This window comes from Dasypus novemcinctus, chromosome 13 (assembly GCF_030445035.2).
Source record: "Dasypus novemcinctus isolate mDasNov1 chromosome 13, mDasNov1.1.hap2, whole genome shotgun sequence".
NCBI lineage: Eukaryota > Metazoa > Chordata > Mammalia > Cingulata > Dasypodidae > Dasypus > Dasypus novemcinctus.
Genome location: NC_080685.1, coordinates 97722804 through 97743522, shown reverse-complemented (window position 1 = coordinate 97743522; position 20719 = coordinate 97722804). Strand labels below are relative to the sequence as shown.

Below are 20719 nucleotides of genomic sequence, written 5' to 3'. Positions count from 1 at the left end.
GGCAGTCAGCTCTGTTAATCTTTCATTGTATATTAAAGAGAGAAATTCAAAGAGTCTTTTAATAGAAAATGAAAGTTTCAGAATAGCTTCACTGCTGGAGAGACAGTGACAGTGTCAGCCAAGTCACAACTTAAAGGCTAAGATCTTCCAAATAGGTTTATTTGCACCAATAGACTTGTCTTTTAGGAAGGTCCACTCAGCCAAACCCTGTGGTGTTTTAAATCTGAAAGGTAGGGGCAGTTGTCATACTGATTGTACCATAGCAAAGAAAAAAAAATTGTTTTTCCCCTTTGGAGAGAAACAATTTCTGGTATAACCAGAGCAAAATAGTTTATTACTTGTCTTACTTTAAACAGTTTTATTATAGCTATTTAGAAAAATCATAAATTCTAGAAAGTTGTATACCTGAAAACTAGTTTTGTCTGTGCTTTACCATTTTCTTTTCTAGGTTTTGGTACTTTATATTTTTTTTCTTTAGCATTTATATTAGCTATTTAGTGTTTTATTCCATATAAATTAAACCATGCCTTTGGGTTTGTTTTAAATATGTAGTCCATACATATATGACAAAATTACATTGTGGCAGATTAACTTTGAAAGGGTTGATATTGTTTCCTTTATTGTGTGATTTAACATTTCAGACTGAACTCTGGTCATTTTTTCCTATCATTTTATTATAAAATTTCGAAACATACATAAAAGTTGAAAAAATTTTATAGTTAGCCTCTATGAACTGGCCACTAGATTCTATAATTAATATTTTACTATATTTCCTTTATCTTATCTCTCTCCATCCATCCCTCTGTTCATTGAGCCATTCTGGGTTTTTGATGCATTTCAAAATAAGGTACAAACATCAGTATTCTTACCCCTAAGCATTTCAGCATGGTTTTCACTGGTGACTTTTAAAAATATTTCTTTACATAAACTTTATTCCTTTAGTAATATGTTATCTAAAAATTAAATTTTATTTATTTCTTCTATGGCTTTTTTTTCTTTCAGAATGTTCTAAAATCTTTAAAGTATTTAAACTGAATTTTCAATTATTTAAACATATAAAATAGTATATTACTGATTCCTAGTGAATTTTGGGGCCCTATGCTTGAAAATGAGTTTCTTTTTCTTAGGTATCTCTAAAGTACTTCAAACAAAGGATAGGCAATTATACTTTACAGTCTGGTTATCAGCATTCTCTGAGAGGAGTCCCCTCTCAGTTTTTGATCGTCTTTGTGTACCCCATGCTGGGAATAAAAACAGCATGCAAAGGACCAAAGTAAACAGAATTTCCCTATTCCCTCTCCCCAAGGGTAGTTAGTTACCTTTTGTACCTTCCAAAGTACAGGTTGCTTTATTGCTTTATTTCTATGTAACTCATGTTAAAAATGGGAGTTTTTTCTTTTGTTTTAGAAAAGAGCTGCAACCGACAATTATATGTCAATAAAATGCTTACTCTTGTTGCCTTATTTCAACATTTATTAATGTCTCTGAAGTAATACAAATCTTGATTTTATTATATTTATATTATGTTATATTTAGTGAACAAATTTATTTTGTTTGAAGTCATTTTTTTTCTTTGTTCTTAGATAGCAAATCAAAAGGCCTCCAGTGGGTTATAGATACAACCATAGCTTATCCCAAAGCTGAACCCATAGATATTCAAACCTGGATCCTTGGATACAGGAAACCAACAGTCACACATGTACATTACAGGTAGGAATTCTATATTAGTATTCGGTGTATATCCAATATAAAGCATTACCTCAGGACAGTGTGAATATTTTAACATTTTTTAATATGACAGAGGAAATAGCTCAAAATCATTCTATTGCTGAAATTTTGCTATGAAAATATTTGAAGTCGTTATTTTCACTGATTGATCAAGTCTTAAAAATGACATTCTTGAGTCACTGTGGTTATTTGATTGCCTGAACTTCTTGAGTAAAAGTAACTTAAAGGGCAAACATCAAGGATAAATTCATACTCACTTGGGTGAAGTAAATATCTATTATTAGTAATAGAATTTATTTTTAAATCAATCATTGCTAACTGATTAAACTGATTTATATATGACTTACACTGTTAAATTTTAATATTTTAATATAACTTTCATTTGCATAAATATTAACAAAAATATTTATTGAATATGTACTCTGTGCTTGCCTCTTAAGATTTTTTAATATAGATTTCTTCTTTTAAAAAAGTGTTTTATGTAAATATATATGGATATTTATATATCAAAGTATGGGGCTAAGGCATGGATAGATTTGTTCATTTGATAGGCCATTGAGATTTACTTTATTTCCTTGTCAAATATCTTAACCCATGCTAACTAACTTACAAATGTGAGGAATTGGTCCCAAAGTTGATCACAAGTGCATGAAAGCCCTATTCAAGAGATAAACTACCCATTGACAGAAGATCAGTAGCATGTTTTCATACAAGAAAACCATCAGAGTTTTACAAATATAAGACACAGTTGGAAGAATTTGAAACTTTAAATATTGCAGTTTGGGTTTTTGATGTGTGAGGGATGACATAAAATGTTGATAAACTAAAATGTCACACACTAGAATGTGTGGGACTTATGTTGCTGCATTATCAAGTTCATGTGTAAGGTAAGAAAGTAAATCTTAATCACTGTTTTCTTACTTTTTTCCATATAATTTGTCAATTTTCCTTAATTTTTGATCCCTTTTTACAAGGCAGTGTGCTGCAAATACCCTGGAAGAATTTTTTTTAGGAATGGTTATATTTTCATATATATAAAACATAATTTAGCCTTCTGCAAGTTTTAAAATTCTAATCTGTAAGTGAAGCTAAATTCTAATGCTGGATTAGGAATACATGGCTTTTGGGTATATGTAGGTATTGGATAAATCTCCCTAGTAGATCATATCCAAAGAGAACCAAGACATGGAAGAAAGCATTTTATTATATAGGCATTCTTTTATAGTTAATCTAACTTTTCTTCTTTAACTGAAAGAGGAGGTTATAGTTTAAAAATCCTCAGAAAAAAAGGAATGAGGATCTTTTATTAAAATTAAAGAATTCGTCCTTTTTTAGCAAAATTACTTTAATAGGAACAAGTACAAGTCTCTTAAATTTACTTGATCTGGATCTCATGGATGGACCTCAAAGAATTTTTCAACTGAATCTATATGCAGAATTTTGTGTATATATGCAGTTTTCTGCAGCGGAGGCTTGTAGCTTTGACTCTACTCTTAAAAGGACCTGTGAACTTAAAAAAAAAGGGGGGGGGGGGACTCCTGGTTTAAAGAGCACAACCAAATAGTAGAAAGAAGATGGAAAATGGTTAGTTTGACTTAAAAAAAAAAAACAAAAACTCAATAAAAAAGAAGCTTCTCAGAAATATATTTATTTATAGAAAGTATATTACCAGACGTAGAAATATGAAAGAAAATTCTGATTAGATTAGCAGAGATTATGTTATGATATAGAATCCTATCTCAAAATATTGAAGTATAAATAATGCCCCATTATTTATTTATACAAACATACACACACACATACATACCCTAAAAGTGTTAGGACAAGAGAGAGATGTACTTCCCTTTTCTTCCCAGAAATTTAATAGAGAATAATTATCAAACCAACATTAGGAGTGGAAAAGACCCCATGTTCAGGTAAAAAGAGTTGGGATAAATGAAAGGCATAAGAGGGAACAGAGCTGCCGTGGTGTTACTTAAGTCAGGGTGGTTTTGAAGTTTTGCAGGAAGCTCGTGAGAAAGGACCTGGGCCACATCTGTGGTAGCCCCCAGGAAACCTCTGCTGTGTTGTTATAGGCCATCAGGACACCATGGAAGATAGGGAAAGAAAGACTGGTTTGAATTCAGACTCTAGTTGTTCTGTAGTATTTAAAAATTTTTAAACAAAGATTAGATGTTTCCAACAAAAAGAAGCAGTTTAAAATGCAACATTAAGGGAGCGGGTGTAGCTCAGTGGTTGAGTACCTGCTTCCCATGTACAAGGTCCTGTTTTCAATTCCCAGTACCTCTTTTTAAAAAAAAGCAACATTGGAGGTTATATATACACAAAGGTTGATAATATAAATAACTGGAGTTCCCTTTCAATGTGGGGAGGTTGATGAGAAGAAACTGAACAGTACTGACTGCATGATGTGGAGAAAGGTTGCCTAGAGGATAGGAAAAGGTAGTCTGGAAACTCTAAAGTTCACTTCCTTATCTACACCTAGGCAGATTTTAAAATTATTCAGGTCATGTTTTTTTGTGTTTTTTTTTTTCATGTCATTAAGCATAATTTATCCAGAACATTATTTTTAGGCTATATAGCACAACCCAGTTTTCCTTCACATGATTTAGAAATGATTTTTTTTCCAAAGTCCAGCTGACTTCGTTTTCTTTTTAATAAAACAACTCTCATTCTTGAGAATTTAATTGAAGTGAGCCTTTAGTATTATGGTGTAGCTAGGCAAATTAGTGCTGCTACTAGTTTTCTCAGTATAATCTTGGGGAGTATGACATTGGCAATCAAAAAGTAATTATTCCATTATGTTCAGCATTTATCAAACCTTAGGAAATATATTGTATTAGTCAGCCAAAGGGGTGCTGATACAAAATACCAGAAATCAGTTGGTTTTTATAAAGGATATTTATTTGGGGTAGGAACTTAGAGATACCAGACCATAAAGCCTAAGTTACTTCCCTTATCAAAGTCTGTTTCCACGGTTAGAGCAAGATGGCTGCCGACATCTGCCAGGGTTCAGGCTTCCTCGGTTCCTCTCTTCCCAGGGCTTGCTTCTTCCTGGGCTTGGGGTTCCTCTCTTTCTGGGGCTTGCTTCTCTTTCCTCTGTGCTTATTTCCTGGGGCTCCAGCTTAAGGCTTCAGCATCAAACTCCAGCATCAAACCTTCAGCATCAGAAACCGTCCAACTCTGTCCTTTGCCATGCCTTCTATCTGCGAGTCCCTACCCACCAAGGGGCGGGACTCAGTGCCCTACTGACACAAAATAATCTCAGATGCTCAGAGGAAAAGACCAGTTTACAAACATAATCCAATATTTCTTTTTGGAATTCATCAATAATATCAAACTGCTACATATATAGTTAGTAGAGGGTTGTGAAAAGAGCAAATATAGATGCTTTCCTTCTAATTCTAGATCACTAGCACCACTTAAAAGGCAGTCATTTTATACCAAATCAAGACAAATTTGGATGTGGTAATAATTAAATGAAATTTATAATCCTAAAAGAAACTTCAGATTAAAAGTACAAACAGATTGAGAAGTTTAATGATTCTCAAGTATTGAATCTCTAAGTTTCAATATATTTGAGGTACTTTTCTCATATTTGAGGTAAATTTCAGAGAAGGCAATAACTGTTCTTTCCTGTACAGTACCTCTTAATACATACTGCGAGCCACTGAGTCTGCCTCTGGATTTCTAGGGTTTTGTTCTCAAACCATAACATCCCTTACCTTCAGAACTTACTTGGAAAACAACATAATTGAGGGATAGTTTATACATGGTTGAGGTATTTTTTGTTTCTTTAAAATAGTGTATTTCCTTTCTCTTGGTGAAGGCTCACAAGTTCAGCTACCTGTTCTGTACCTCTTTTCTTTGGAGCCTAATGTGATGGGTTTGGCGATGCCAGAGCAAAGATAGCATTTTCCTTAGAGTAGCACCCTTCACACTGTGCTAGCAAGGTTAAGTGCTTAAAAAGCATTTGTTCTTTATTTAATAGGAAAAGGATATCTAGATTATCAGAATGTGTAGCAGAATATTCCTCTAGGTGAGGGGTGCTTAACCTTTTTTCCCACGGACCCCTTTGCCAGTCAGGTAAAAACCATGGACCCCTTACTAAGTCCACACTGTATTATTTAATAAATATATCAAACCCGCACGCACATGTCCCCACAAGAGTAAGGTTTCTTTGAATTTCAATTCAAGCTCATGGACCCCTTGTTAAGAACCCCTGCTCTAGATTCTAAGTTTCTGTATTGACTCTTAGGAAACAGCATACGAATGCAGTAGCTTGTTTTAAGAGTGCTGAAGTAAACTTTACTTTTTTTTTTCCAGTAGTAGTTTTCTACTTCTTAATTAATCTCTTCTTAGGCCTGTGGTGATTTTTAGGATTGCTGGAAGAGATCAACCAAAGATATACATGTTATTATATATCTTAGAGTGCTATGAAATAGTTTTCTAAAATACCACATAAATGAGAAAATTTAGATCTGCAATAGTGTTACATACTAGATTCTATCTTACAAATAGGTAGTGTTACCATTTTCCAGAAGTTGAACTTTTAGGGCAGGTATTTGGCATTTATTCCTTAGAAACCATGAGGCAAAGGGTGATTAAGTGCCCAGACCACTTTGCTAATTAGGGCCAATGTGGACATGGCTCCTCAGGCAGCCCATCGTTGGTGGCCAGAGGTGGCCCCGGCCTCAGTGAATGCATTGTTGGGAGCACCAAATGATATAATAGCGAGAAAGTGTTACAGAAACTACAAAGCACCTCACAAATACGAAGTACTATTATTAAGATTTATAAAGTATGTATTATTGATAAGTCTAGTGTTCTTTATGTGTATTCAGGAACTGAGCCATTTATTATTTTAAGAGAAAAATTGTCCTTTTTTATTCCTTCCTTCCCAGTATTATATATTGTTAAACAAGGGAAAGTGTGCATGCAACTACATTATTGGTCTTTGTTAAAAGTAAAGCCTGATTTAAAAGGGAACCAAGTCTTAACCATAAGAAGCGTTTGAGAAGGGAAAAATTTTCTCCTCCCCCTCTCCTTTTTTTATGACTATCAAACTAGAAGACGGCTTATTCCTATTAAATAAGTCATGGTCACAGTCTGCTGCTAACAGACTGTGGTTAATAGGCAAACTAAACATAATTAGATTTTAATTACAGGGATACAATGTTTATGGAATGAAAGCAAAAGTAATCCCTGTCAGTATAAATATCTACTTCACTCTAAATTAGGACACTAGAGTTAGAGAAACTGTCCTCTTGTGCAGTAGTAGCTTGTTATGTTTTCATTTTGAAAATCTTGAAAAAAGTTGTAACCCTGAGTGTAATGGCATAGATAAATTACTAAAAGCAAAGGTGATGCTTCCAGGTCTCATTTCATTGGGACTTTGGGGACTTTGCTTGCAAATTGTAGTCTTTGGGCAATAATTTATTTTCAGTTTTGGGGGAAATTGAGGAAGGGAATTTTTAGCTGATATTTTGAAAAAACATACATGCTCACTAGCAAGAATGGACAAATAATATTTTTACATAGTTGCTTCATTTTTTAATTAAGAAAAATACATTTCTAGTAAAGTTTAAGTTCTCATTGTTCCTTTTCCCAGTTCCATACCCCTTTCCTCCTACTGCTGTCATAAATTTGGTTTGTATCCTTACAGTCTCTTCTTTTATTTTACAAACACATACACACACAGTATTGTTTTATGTGTTTTTAAAAAATTTACTCTATCTTGTATTCCATTTTGCAACATGTATTTTTCCATTCTTTATTAGTTTCTAGATCTTTTTATTTTTGTATCTGTGGCTCCATTTCATTTATTTAAACTATTTATTTGTATCCATCTTATGATTATTATACATTATCTATTTATTTATTTTTCAATAATTTTTAAAAAAGATTTTATTTTTATTTATTTCCCCCCTTTCCCCCCCAATTGTCTGTTCTCTGTGTCCATTTTTTTGCGTGTTCTTCTTTGTCTGCTTCTGTTGTTGTCTGCGGCACGGGAATCTGTGTTTCTTTTTGTTGCATCATCTTGCTGCGTCAACTCTGTGTGCAGTGCCATTCCTGGGCAGGCTGCACTTTCTTTCACGCTGGGTGGCTCTCCTTACGGGGTGTACTCCTCGCGCGTGGGGCTCCCCTACGCGGGGGACACCCCTGCATGGCACGGCACTCCTTGTGTGCATCAGCACTGCGCATGGCCAGCTCCACACGGGTCAAGGAGGCCCGGGGTTTGAACTGTGGACCTCCCATGTGGTAGACAGATGCCCTATCCACTGGGCCAAGTCCGCTTCCCTACATTATTTATTAATTTTCTTGTTGGATTACTTATTGTCTCTATCTTTTTGCTATTACAATGTTGCAGTGAACTCTCTGATACTTGTTTCACTGAGCATATACTTGAGAGTGAGAGTTTAAGGCAGGAATGTATACGCCCAGCAGTGGAATTGCTAGATCTCAGGGTATGTGCATTTTCACCTTCCTGGATATAGTCAAATCGTTATCAAAATGATTATATCAAATTATAATCCAATTAGCTGTATATAAGAGATCACCTTTCCTTTTGTTAGTCATCATCTTTGATTTTTGTAAATCAGATTGGTTTGAAGTGGTAAAAATTTAGCCTTCAAAATTCATATTTATAAAATAATTATGATAATCCTGCAACCATAATAAAATGCACTGCTATGAAATACAAAGTTAGGGTAAAGCTGGCGTCTTTATCTTGAAATTAAAGCAAATGCTATTGGAAATCTTAATGGTTTACTCATTTTCATCTGTCTTTCTGTCTAAAATGCAAGCTTTGTGAGAGCAGGTACTTTGTCTTGTTCATAGTTGTATTCCTAGAACAGTGCCCGGCACATGGTAGAAATTCAATACTTACTGAGTGAATGAATGCTAAAGTTCATGCTGTCCAGATATTTGCTGTCCAGTAGAGCAGCCACTAGCCACATATCATATGCTCTTGACCAGTTAAAATGGAGCTAATCCATATTAAGATATGATGTAAGAGTAAAATACACACTGGGTTTCAAAAACTTAGTAGGAAAAAAAATTTTCAGTTTTTTATATTGATGGCACATTGATATATATAGTATTTTAGATATTTTAGATATTTTGGATTAAAGGATTAAGCTTCTATTACATAATGTTATTAAATATTTCCTATTGTGGACTTTGTACAATGTCAAATTTATTTTTAATAATAAAAATATGTAACTATGAAAAATATCTGAATAGAGTAATATTTCCCTGCATGCTCATGTAAAATGCCTTTTTCATATTTACTTCTAATATTCTTATGTATGTTTTTAGTATAATATGCATAAAGTTATTTGTAGTCTACTTTTTCTGACATGACATTTCAATGAACATTAAACCTGTGCTATATATATATCAGATGTCAAGATTACAAATTTTATAAGCATTTAAAAATGTTGTTATGAAATTTTAATATTTTAAATAGCTTTCTGAAATACCATTTAGTTGGGTATATTTAGTTACCATTTTCTTATTGGTCACAGACTCTTAAGATTTTATTCTTGATTTTAAATTATACTGTGCTGAATATCATAACTTTTCTCCCATGTTTTAGATTATTTACCTTACAATAGATATATTTAACCTGTTAATTCCGATGTTAGTTTGGAGAATATTATTAAAATTACATTTGTATTTGTGAGATTGTCAAAGAAATGAGGGAAAAACTTATCAACGAGAGTAATCACCAACACTTAAAAACAGTGTATAATATTTTAGTCATTTTATCCATAAACCAATATATATTTATGATCACTATGTCATTTTGGTTTTCCTCCTGTTTTTAACCCTTACTCCCTGAAACAGTAAAAGAGAAAAATCATAAGTTTTAAAAGTTTTGGAGGCTAGAATTTCAGGTGTAGTTATTCCCCCCAAACTTTCTTTTCTCTATTAAAGAAGTTGAGGGTTTACAGAACAATCATGCATAAAATACAGGATCCCCAAATACCCCCCTGTTATTAACCTTGCATTGGTGTGGAACATTTGTTACAACTGAAGAAAGCTTATTTTAATAATTGTACTGTTAACTTAGGGTTCACTGTGTAATGCAGTTCCATGGATTTTCTAAAACTTTTTATTTTGAAGAATTTCAGCCCTCTAAATGAACCCACACATACCATCACACACCTTCAACAATTATCAACTTATGACCAATATTGTGTCCTTTATTCTATCTCCCAGACACCCCCACCCCAACTTGATGATTTTGAAGCAAGTCTCAGATGTCATCTCATTTCATTTTTAAATCTTTCATTATGTATTCTCTACATTAAGTATTCTTTCTGTAAAAAATAATCATGTTCATTTTATCACACCTAAAAATACTAACAATTCGTTAATACCATCAAATATCTAGTTAGTTATCAAATTTCCTGAATTGTCTTATATATTATTTTTTAAAGTTTGAATTCATTTAGTTGCAATTGGTTGATATATCTCTTAATTCTCTTTTTACCTTTTCTGTCTCTTTTTTCTTTTTCTTGTAGCTTATATTTTGAGGATATGAGATTTGTCCCATCGAGTTTTACAATTTGGATTTTGCTAATTGTATTCCTGTGTATTCCTCTGTTCCTTAAATTTCCTATAAATCAGTAGGTAGATATCAAAGCTTCATTAGTTTGAGGTTTGAATTTGTTTGACAAGGAATACTTCATAGGTGGTAATGTTCCATCAGGAGAATGTACAATGTCTAGTTGTCTCTCAGAAATAGTTTTTGAATGCTATTGTTAGTTTAGGTTTTTAATATAAATACATCCAAAGCTTTGAGGGAAAAATAGTACCTTCTGACTCCATCTCTTTCATCCCATTGTAAAAAAAATTCTTCCTAATGGGGGAAGAGTAAGGTATTGAACTGAATATGGAAAACTGATAATTTTTTATAAATAATGTCAGGAATTTCAATTTAGTATTGAGGCCACTTGTGGCATGTAACACATAAAAGAGAATCAGCTTTGTTTAGATATTCTCATAGTAATGGTATAAAAAAGTCTGCACTCATATTTTTTGAGCTATTAAAGAAATTTTTTCTTCCCTGTATCCCAAACTACAGAGGTATTAGAAATCTAGTAAGCTTAATTGAAAAATGAACTGTAAGTAATCAACAGGCATTGTTGATAATCTACATAGAAAACCCAGGGAACTGAATGGACCATCTGTTTCTAGAGTCCATCAATCTTGATATCAAATCATTAAAGAAAAATTAATGGTGTCCCTTTTAAAATATTTTATTTTATTTTATTGAAGTGTAAAATACGCATGACATAAAATACAAAGTGTACAATTGAGTGACTTCCAGTAGATTCCCAATGTTATACAACTATCACTACCATCTATTCCAGAACATTTTCGTCATTCCCCAAAGAAACCTCATACCCATTTAGCAGTCATGGCCCATTGTCCCTCTCCCCAGCCCATGGCAACTACTAATCTGCTTTCTATGTCTATGGATTTATCTATTCTGGATAATATATAAACAGAACCATACAATATGTGGCTTTTCTATCCAGTTTCCTTCACATAACTCAATGTTTCCAAGTTTCCATGTTGTAGCATGTATCAGTACAGCATTGCTACTTATGGCTGAGCAATATTTCATTGCTTAGATGTACGTATTTTGTTTATCCATTCATTAATTGTTGGATATTTGGATTATTTCCACTTTTTGGCTATTTTGAAAAATGCCACCAAGAATATTTTTGTATGGCTTTGTTTGAACACCTGTTTTCACTTCCTTGGGTATATACTTTGGATTGGAATTATTTGGTCATGGTGTATAATCCTTTTTATAAATTACTGGATTGAGTTTCCTGGCATTTTGTTAGGATTTTTAATGGATGCTCATGTGGAATATTGGTCTGTAGTTTTCCTTTATTGTGCTGTCTTTGTCTGTCTTTGGTATCAAGGTCATAAGGGCCATAGAGAATGAGTTAGGAAGTATTTTATTTCCTCCTCTAATTTTTCAGACAGGATTTGAGAAGGATTGCTTTTGTTTTATAAATGTTTGCTAGATTCAGTGAAGCTATAGGGTCCTGGACATTTTTGTTTTTGGATGTTTTTCGATTACTGTTTCAATCTCTTTGTTATAGGCCTACACATATTTTCTGTTTCTTCTCAAGTCAGTTTTGGCAGTTTGTTTCCAGGAATTTGTCCATTTCATCTAAGTTACCTGATTTGGCACACAGTCATTTGTAGTATTGTCTTATAGTCCTTTTTTATTTCCATGAAGTTGGTAATAATGTCCCCTCATCGTTACTGATTTTTAGTAATTTGAATAATCTTTTTTTCTTGATTGAAGTTTTTTGTATCAATTTTGTTGATATTTTCAAAGACCCAGTTTTTGGTTACATTGATTCTATTGTTTTTTTTCTGTTCCCTATTTCACTTATTTCCAGTCTAACCTTTATTTCCTTCCTTCGGCTTGCTTTGGATTTGCTCTTCTTTTTCTAGTTGATTAAGGTAGAAAGTTAGGTTATTGACTTGACATCTTTATTTTTAAATGTAGGCATAGCTGTACATTTCCCTCTGAACACTGCTTTTTCTTCATCTCTTAAATTTTGCTATGTCGTTTTCATTTTCAGTCACCTGCAAGTATTTACTAATTTCACTTGTGATTTCTTCTTTGACCCATTAGTTAAGAGTTTTAAAATTTCCACTTATTTGTGAAATTTCCTTCTATTTATTTCTAATTTCATTCCATTGTGGTCACAGAAGATACTCTGTATAATTTCAGTCTTTTAAAATGAATTGTCACATCTTTTGTGGCCTAATATATGGTCTATCCAGGAAAATACTCCTTGTGTACTTGAGAAAAATTTGTATTCTGCTGTGTTGAGGTAAATGTTCTATATATGTTAAGTCTAATTGGGTTTATATGTTTTTCATGTCTTCTATTTTCTGATTTATGTTTTGTCTGTTCTAGCCAACAGAAAGATGGGTGTTAAAATGAAAGTGGGGTGTTCAGTTCTCCAACTATAATTGTTAAACTGTTTTTCCCTTCAATTCTGTCATTTTTGTTTTATATATTAATCTTACTGAGGATCCCTTATACATGGTGAGATTCTTCTCTCTTGTAGCTTTCAGAGTTTTTCTCTCTATCTTTGTCGTTTGACAGTTTGACTATAAAATGTCTGTGGTTTGTTGAGCTTCTTAGTTGTATAGATTCATGCCTTCCATCAAACTTGGGAAATTTGTGACCATTATTTCTTCAAATACTCTTTTGGACCTTTTTCTCTTTCTTTTCCTTCTGGGACTCTGATTATACATATGTTATTAAGTCTGATGCTGTTGCACAGGTTTCTTAATCTGGTCATTTTTCTTCATTCTTTTTTCTTTCTCAGATTGGATAATTTCAGTGGATGTATGTTCAAGGTTTTCATTTGTTTCTCTGTCATCTTAGGTTTATTGATCCTTGCTACTTAATTTAAAACATTTTTATTTTTTTATTTTTAAGGAGGTAATGGAGATTGAACCTGGGACCTTGTACGTGGGAAGCAGGTGCTCAAACCATGGAGCTGTCCTTCCTCCCACTACTGAATTTTTAATTTCCTTTATTGTACCTTTCATCTCCAGCATTTCTATTTGGCTCCTCTTATAAGTTTGAAATGTTTCATTTTCTCATTTATTATTTCACTGGTTTCCTTTAATCCCTTGTCCATGGTTTTCTTTAGCTCTTTTAGCATAGTTATAACACTGGATTTAAAGTGTTCAAATATCTGGGGTTTTGAAGGGGTAGTTTCTATTTTTTTCTTAAAGCTGTTATATTGAGATAAATTCACATACCATACAATCTATCCAAAGTATACAGTCAGTGGCTTTTAATATAATCACAGTGTTGAATGTTCATCACCACAAAAAATTTTAGAACAATTTCATTACTCCAAAAAGACCTCCATACCCTTTAGCAGTCTCCTCTCAGTCCCTCTATCCTTCCTCAGCCCTACTAACCACTAATCTAATTCCATCTTTTTTTTTTTTTAATTTTTTTTTTATTGACTTTGTAATAATATTACATTAAAAATATATATGTGAGGTCCCATTCAACCCCCCCCCCCGCCCCCCCTCTCCCCCCCCCCCAACAACACTCATTCCCATCATCATGACACATCCATTGGATTTGGTAAGTACATCTTTGGGCACCTCTGCACCTCATAGACAATGGTTCACATCATGGCCCATACTCTCCTCCATTAATTCCATCTTTATAAATTGATTTATATTTACATTTTATATGAATGGAGTCCTACAATATGTAGCACTTTGTGTCTGGTTTCTTTCCCATAACATAATGTTATGATTCGTTTTGTTTTGCCTAGTTTTGCCTGATATTAACATCTTGGAACATTAACATACTTAACATTTGTTCAGTTTCAAAGAAAAACAGTCTTATATATGCAAATTACCCATATTCATATTTCACATGAGGCTTTACTATGCTACACAGTCCCATGTTACATTTTTTAGCTTTCCTTTTAGTAATTGTATTAGTAAGCCAAAGTGGTTATATTAGTCAGCCAAAGGGGTGCTGATGCAAAGTACCAGAAATCTGTTACCTTTTATAAAGGGTATTTATTTGGGTTAGAAGCTTACAGTCACAAGGCCGTAAAGAGTAAGTTACTTCCCCCACCAAAGTCTCTTGCCACGTGTTGAAGTAAGATGGTGGGTGACATCAACCTTCCTCTTTCCTCTTAAGGCTCTGTGGTTCCAGCTCCTTCTGATCTCAGCTGTAGGCCAGAGAGCTTGTTTCTTTCTGGGCTCAGCTGCTCTGTTTTCTTTACAAGGTCAGCTGTAAACTGTCAGGTGAATAGCTCATCTCTTTTCCTGGGGCCACAGGATTCTCTTCTGTGTCTATGGAGCTCCCTTCCTCTGTTTAATTTCTGTATATCTACTTCTGTGTATGTCCATTTATATAGTCCACCAAGGAGGCAGAAACTCAACCCTGCATGCCCTAATGACGTGATTGAATCAAAGCTCTAATCTTGATTTAATCAAGTAAACATAAAGAAAGCCTTTGAATTTAAATCAATCAAAGTGTATCATGCCCAGAGGAGTGGGAGAGAGGCAACCATTCTCTTGCACCACCTCAGCTCCCTGATCTGCTGTATCTCTTATTATCTTTTCTCTGTGTCTCTTTTTGTTGCATCATCACCGAGTTTGGTGAAATGAATAGACAACCTCTTTTCACCAGTCCTTCAGGAACCACAACACAGGTCAAAACAACCAATCACAGTTACTTGGAAAGGAAGCCCGCTCTGCTTCCTGTGGCACCAGGACTCCACACTGGGCATGTGGGTTGCTGTCCTCAGGACTGCTGCTGAGCTTATTTGTGACAGCAGGTTAGGGTTTATAACTCTATTGCTGTTTTAGAAAGCAAGCCGAAATAGAATCATACGTCTTTTCCTCTGGGGATTTACAGAATTTTGCTATTTTCTTTGCATATGTTTATGTAGGCAAAGATCCCTTGATTCAAAAATATTTATCTGATAGCGCACAGGATGCTGATGGGCATGCTTTTAGAAACCCCTGCCCCACTGAGGGCTGGTTGTGCGCTGCGTTCAGTGTGGGGCAAGTGCATAGGTCCACGTTTCACAGGGACAGGTCCCCACTCCCCACTGGCAGCCTCTGAGGAACGCTCATCATTCATTTGAGAGAATAAAGAGAAAAGAACAGCTAAGCTAGTTTTGAAGAAAGACTAACAAATAAATCTTAAAAACAAACAAAAAAAACCTTAGAGTTATCTTTGGCTTTTCTCTTTCTCTCGCACCCCACATCCACTCAATCAGGAAATTCTTTTGCTTTTGTATTCAAATACCCTGGATCTGACAACTTTTTCCACCCTGTTCAATGTCATCATCACTTCTACTCCTAGATTACTGTTTTTGCCTTTGTCTCTCTAGAATGTGTTCTCAACCTAGTATCCAGAGTGGTCCTTTTTTCCTTTTTAAAATGTAAGTCAGATCATGGCAGTCTTCGGCTCAGAATCCCTTAATGGATTCCCGTAAAAAAGCCAGAGTCCTTACGATGGTGTCTGCTGCCCCATTTGACCTGCTTCTTCCTCCGTCTTACATCATCTCCTGCTGCTTCCCCTTACTCACTTAATTTCAGATAGACTGGATGTCTTGCTGTCTTTGAACATGTCAAGCGTATTTCTACCTCAAGGCCTTTGTACTGGTTGCTTTCTTCTGCTCAAAGACTCTTCCCTAGGATACCTGCATAATTAATTCCCTCACCGTCTTCTGAGTTTTTGCTCCAGTACTACTTTTTCATCCTATTTAAAACTGCAGCGGTTCCCCCCAGCGTGGTAGAATGGTAGTAAATTTGAGATGGTTTTCTAACTGTATTTCTTATATTTGAGAGTTAAGGTGATATTCAAAGTTTACCCTGCTGAGTTAGAGTACTATCATTTAGATATCAGAATTAAATTCTGAAGACTTTACAGTAAGCCAGAGATTATATGCTATATTTCACCAAGATGCATGTTTTTTCACTTATTAACATCTCTGAAATCAGGGGCATCCTAAAATCAGTATCAGAAAGCATTGGCCATAATTTAATTGGATATCTGTTAGCACTTCAAACAAAAATCAAACTTCAAAATGTAATTGGCCTTACCTCAATAAAAAGAAAAACAAAAGAACAGGCAAGACAGTGACTGTCATATACAAGTATACCTTGTTTTGTTGTGCTTTCTTTTATTGTGCCTTGCAGAGACTCCTTTTTTTGGATATATGTAAACCTTAGGTTTGTGGCCACTCTGCATTGAACAAGCCTCTCAATGCCATTTTTCTAACAGCATGTGCTCACTTCGTGTCACATTTTGGTAATTCTCACAGTATTTCACACTTTTTCATCATTGTATGAAATCACTGTGATCAGTGAACTTTGATATTAACATTGTAATTGTTTCAGGTTCCATGAACCCTGCTTATATAGGATCACAGAGTTAATTAATAAATGTGTGTGTTATGACTACTCTATCAACTGACCATTTCCCCATCTCCCTCTCTTTGGGCTGCCCTCTTCCCTGAGACACAACAATATTGAAATTAGGCCAACCAGTAACCCTACAATGGCCTCTAAGTGTTAAAGTAAAAGTGTGCATCGTTTGTCTCTCATTTTAAATCAAAAGATAGAAATCATTAAACTTAATAAGGAAAGCATGTCAAAAGCCAAAATAGGGAAGTGGACTTGGCTCAACGGACAGAGCGTCTGCCTACCACATGGGAGGTCTACAGTTCAAACCCAGGGCCTCCTTGACCCATGTGGAGCTGGCCCACGGGCAGTGCTGATGTGCACGGGCAGTGCCGTGCCACGCAGGGGTGTCCCCCGCATAGGGGAGCCCCACATGCAAGGGGTGCGCCCTGTAAGGAGGGCCACCCAGCGCAAAAGAGAGTTCAAACTGCCCAGGAGTGGTGCGGCACACACAGAGAGCAAGATGATGCAACAAGGGGAGACACAGATTCCCAGGGCCTCTGACAAGAGTGGAAGCAGACACGGAGGAGCACACAGCAAATGGACACAGAGAGTGGACAACCAGGGGGTAGGGGGAGGGGGGGAGGGGAGAGAAAGAAATCTTAAAAAAAAAAACCGAAATAGGCTAAAAGCTAGGTGTCTTATGCAAAACAGTTAGCATGTTGTGAATGCAAAGGAGAAGTTATTGAAGGAAATTAAAAATGCTATTCCAGTAGGCACATGAATGATAAGAAAGTGAAACAGCCTTATTGTTGATAATGGAGAAAGTGTTAGTGGTCTGTGTAGAAGACCCTTAAGCCAAAACCCAACCCAGAACAAGGTCCTAACTCTACAATTCTATGAAGACTAAGAGAGGTGAAGAAACTGCAGAAGAAAAGTTTGAAGCTAACAGAGGCAAGTTCATGAGGTTTAAGAAAGTCTCTATAACATAAATACAAGGTGAAGCAGCAAGTCATCCAGAAGATCTGTCTGAGATAATTAATGAAGGTGACCGCACTAAACAACAGATTTTCAATATAAATGAAATATCCTTATCTTGGAAGAAGATGCCATCTAGGAGTTTCATAGCTAAAGAGAAGTCAGTGCCTGGCTTCAAAGCATCAAAGGACCGGCTGACTCTCTTGTTAGGGGCTAATGCAGCTCATGTCTTTAAGTTGAAGCCAGTGCTCATTTTTACCATTCTGAATATCCTAGGGCCCTTAAGAATGATGATAAAGCTACTTACCTGAGCTCTATAAATGGAACAGTAAGTCCTGAATGATAGCACATCTGTTTCCTACATATTTATTGAATATTTTAAGCCTACTCAGAAAAAAAGTTTCCTTTCAAAATATTATTGCTCATTGACGACGCAGTTGGTCACCCAAGAGCTCAGATAGTGATGTGCAATGAGATTAATTTTATTTTCTTCCCTGCCAACAACATCATTGTGCAAAAAGTCATTTCACCTTTAAATCTTAATATTTAAGAAATGTATTTCATAAGGCTATAGCTGCCATAGAGAGTGATTCCTCTGATGGATGTGGGCAAAGTCCATTGAAAACATTCTGAAAAGGATTCACCTTTCTAGTGTCATTAAGAACATTTGTGATTCATGAGAGGAGGTCAAAATATCAATATTAACAAGAGTCTGGAAGAAGTTGATTCCAGCCCTCATGGATGACTTTGAAGGGTTCAAGATTTCAGTGGAGGAAGTGACGGCAGATGTTGTAGAAATAGCAAGAGAGCTAGAATCAGAAGTGGAACCTGAAGATGTGACTGAATTACTGGAATCTCATGAGTTTTTAGTTTGCTAAGCTGCTGAAAAGAGATAACCATAAAATGTTTTGGCTCTAACTGGGAATTTATTAGCTTACAAGCTTATAGTTTTGAAGCTGTGAAAATGTCCAAGTCAAGGCATCATCAAGATGATGCTTTCTTCCTGAAGAGTAGCTGCCTGGCAATCCTGGACTCTTCCGTTATGTGGCAAATGCACATGTTGGGGTCTGCTGGTCACCCTTACTTTTCAGGTTTCTTTGCTTCCGTCTTCTTGCTTCTGTGGCTTTCTCTTTCTTTCTGAATTTCATTCTCTTATAAAGGACTCCAGTAAGAGGACTATGACCTACCCTGAATGAGTGGGTCACATCTTAAGTTCAGATCCAACTCACCAAAAGATCCTACTCACAATGGGCCCACGCCCACAGGAATGGATGAACTTTAAGAACATACTTTTCTGGAGTTCATACAGCTTCATACCACCACAAGGAATTACTTACTATGGAGGAGCAAAAAAAGTGGTTTCTTAAGATGTAATCTACTCCTGGTGAAGATTGTTGAAATGGGAATGTTGAAATTGTGAACACGGAAATGACAACAAAGGACATAAACTTAGTTGATAAAGCAACAGCAGGGTTTGAGAGGATTTGACTCCAATTTTGGAAGAAATAGTATCGCATGCTACAGAGATATCTTTTGTAAAAGGAGAAGTCAATCAATGTGCCACCCGTCATTTTTATCTTATTTTAAGAAATTGACACAGCCATGCCAGCTTTTAGCAACCACCATTGTGTTCTGTCAGCAGCCACCAACATCGAGGCAAGACCTTCCACCAGCAAAAGATTGTGACTCACTGAAGGCTCAGGTGATGTTAGCATTTTTTAGCAATAATATATTTTTAGATTAAGGTATGTACATTGGTTCTTTTTTTTAAGGTAATGCTATTACACACAATAGACTACAGTATAGTATAAAATAACTTTCATATGCATTGTAAAACCAAAAAACTTGTGGCTCACTTTAATGAAATATTTGCTTTATTGCAGTGTTCTGGAACCTAAGCTGCAATATATCCAAGGTCTGTTTGTAGTTGGTATTCAACTGCTGACAGTGGCTGCCTCTGGGGAAGGGACCTTCTCACTGTACTGTTTGAAATGTTTTATAATGTGTATGTATTATTCTTCAGTTAAATTAATTTAAAAAAGAAATTGCCTGCAAAACTTTTTTTCATTTAATAATTATTTGAATAATTGCAACAAAAGCATTTTCATCAAATAGTTATGAGAATTTAATAAGTTCACATTTAAAATGCATACTCATTAATAGACACTAGAATCTTCCCTTTAAATCAAGGATACTGAAATATACAGTTAATAAAGCTTTTCATCATCTTTCTTTTATTCAAAATTTACAGCTGAGTTTCTTATCTCTTGTTTTCTATCTCTTTGCTCCTGTTTCCTAGCTTTTCCCTGGAAAAGGCTAGAATTTTTAGCCATCAGTCACTATTCAGAGCTTCCAGATAAAATTACATATTAAGTTTAATCTTCAAGTTTTTAGTTCTCCATGGTTATTTTAATGAATGTTTGCCACCCACAACAAGTTCTTCTCTTCCCAGGCCCTGACTTTTTTTTTTCTTTCCTTTAAAAAAAAGAAACAAACACTTAAAGTTTGGCACCATTCAGGATGCTGGAGGAATCAAGTAACATTCTCAGTTGAGGTTTGGCTATATTGTAGATTGAATTCTGTGTTTCTGTAATGAAGTTGAAAGTTTGAAAGAGGTGACTCATCATTTCAAATAAGTTAAAATCCCCATACTCTAATCAAAAGATATACCTAATTTCTTTTCAAATATTAAGAGATTATACATGAAAGAAAAATTTTAGTTAATATAAAAAGAGCATAACATATAAATCTAATAATATTTTTTAACATATGAATACTATTTGGAAAACTTTATAATCTGGTGAATGACTGGAACTAAGCTTTGGAAAATATAAATAGCTCTCTCCCTGCCTCTTTGTCTCTGGGGGTTCTCCATGTCTTTTTCACTTATAGATCTCTTCAAGGCCTAGCACAGTGACTGCCATTGGTATTCAAAAGCACTTTTTGTTTTCTAATTTAGTTTAGGTTTGATGAAAATATTATGTCCCCCAAATTAAAAAATTTTAGGTTTTATATATATATGTGTGTATATATATATATTTTTTAAGATTTTTATTTCTCT

The 20719-nt window shown here is 34.9% G+C and overlaps 1 protein-coding gene across 7 annotated transcripts in view; it reads left to right on the top strand.

The window, feature by feature from the left end:
- Positions 1–20719, top strand: part of LPGAT1 (lysophosphatidylglycerol acyltransferase 1) — a 97353-nt gene that overhangs the window by 56122 nt on the left and 20512 nt on the right. For all 7 annotated transcript variants that reach the window (XM_058275168.2, XM_004481004.5, XM_058275167.2 and 4 more), the window contains one exon: positions 1584–1710. In XM_058275168.2, the coding sequence (XP_058131151.1) occupies positions 1584–1710 (127 nt within the window). The remainder of the gene's footprint in view (positions 1–1583; positions 1711–20719) is intronic.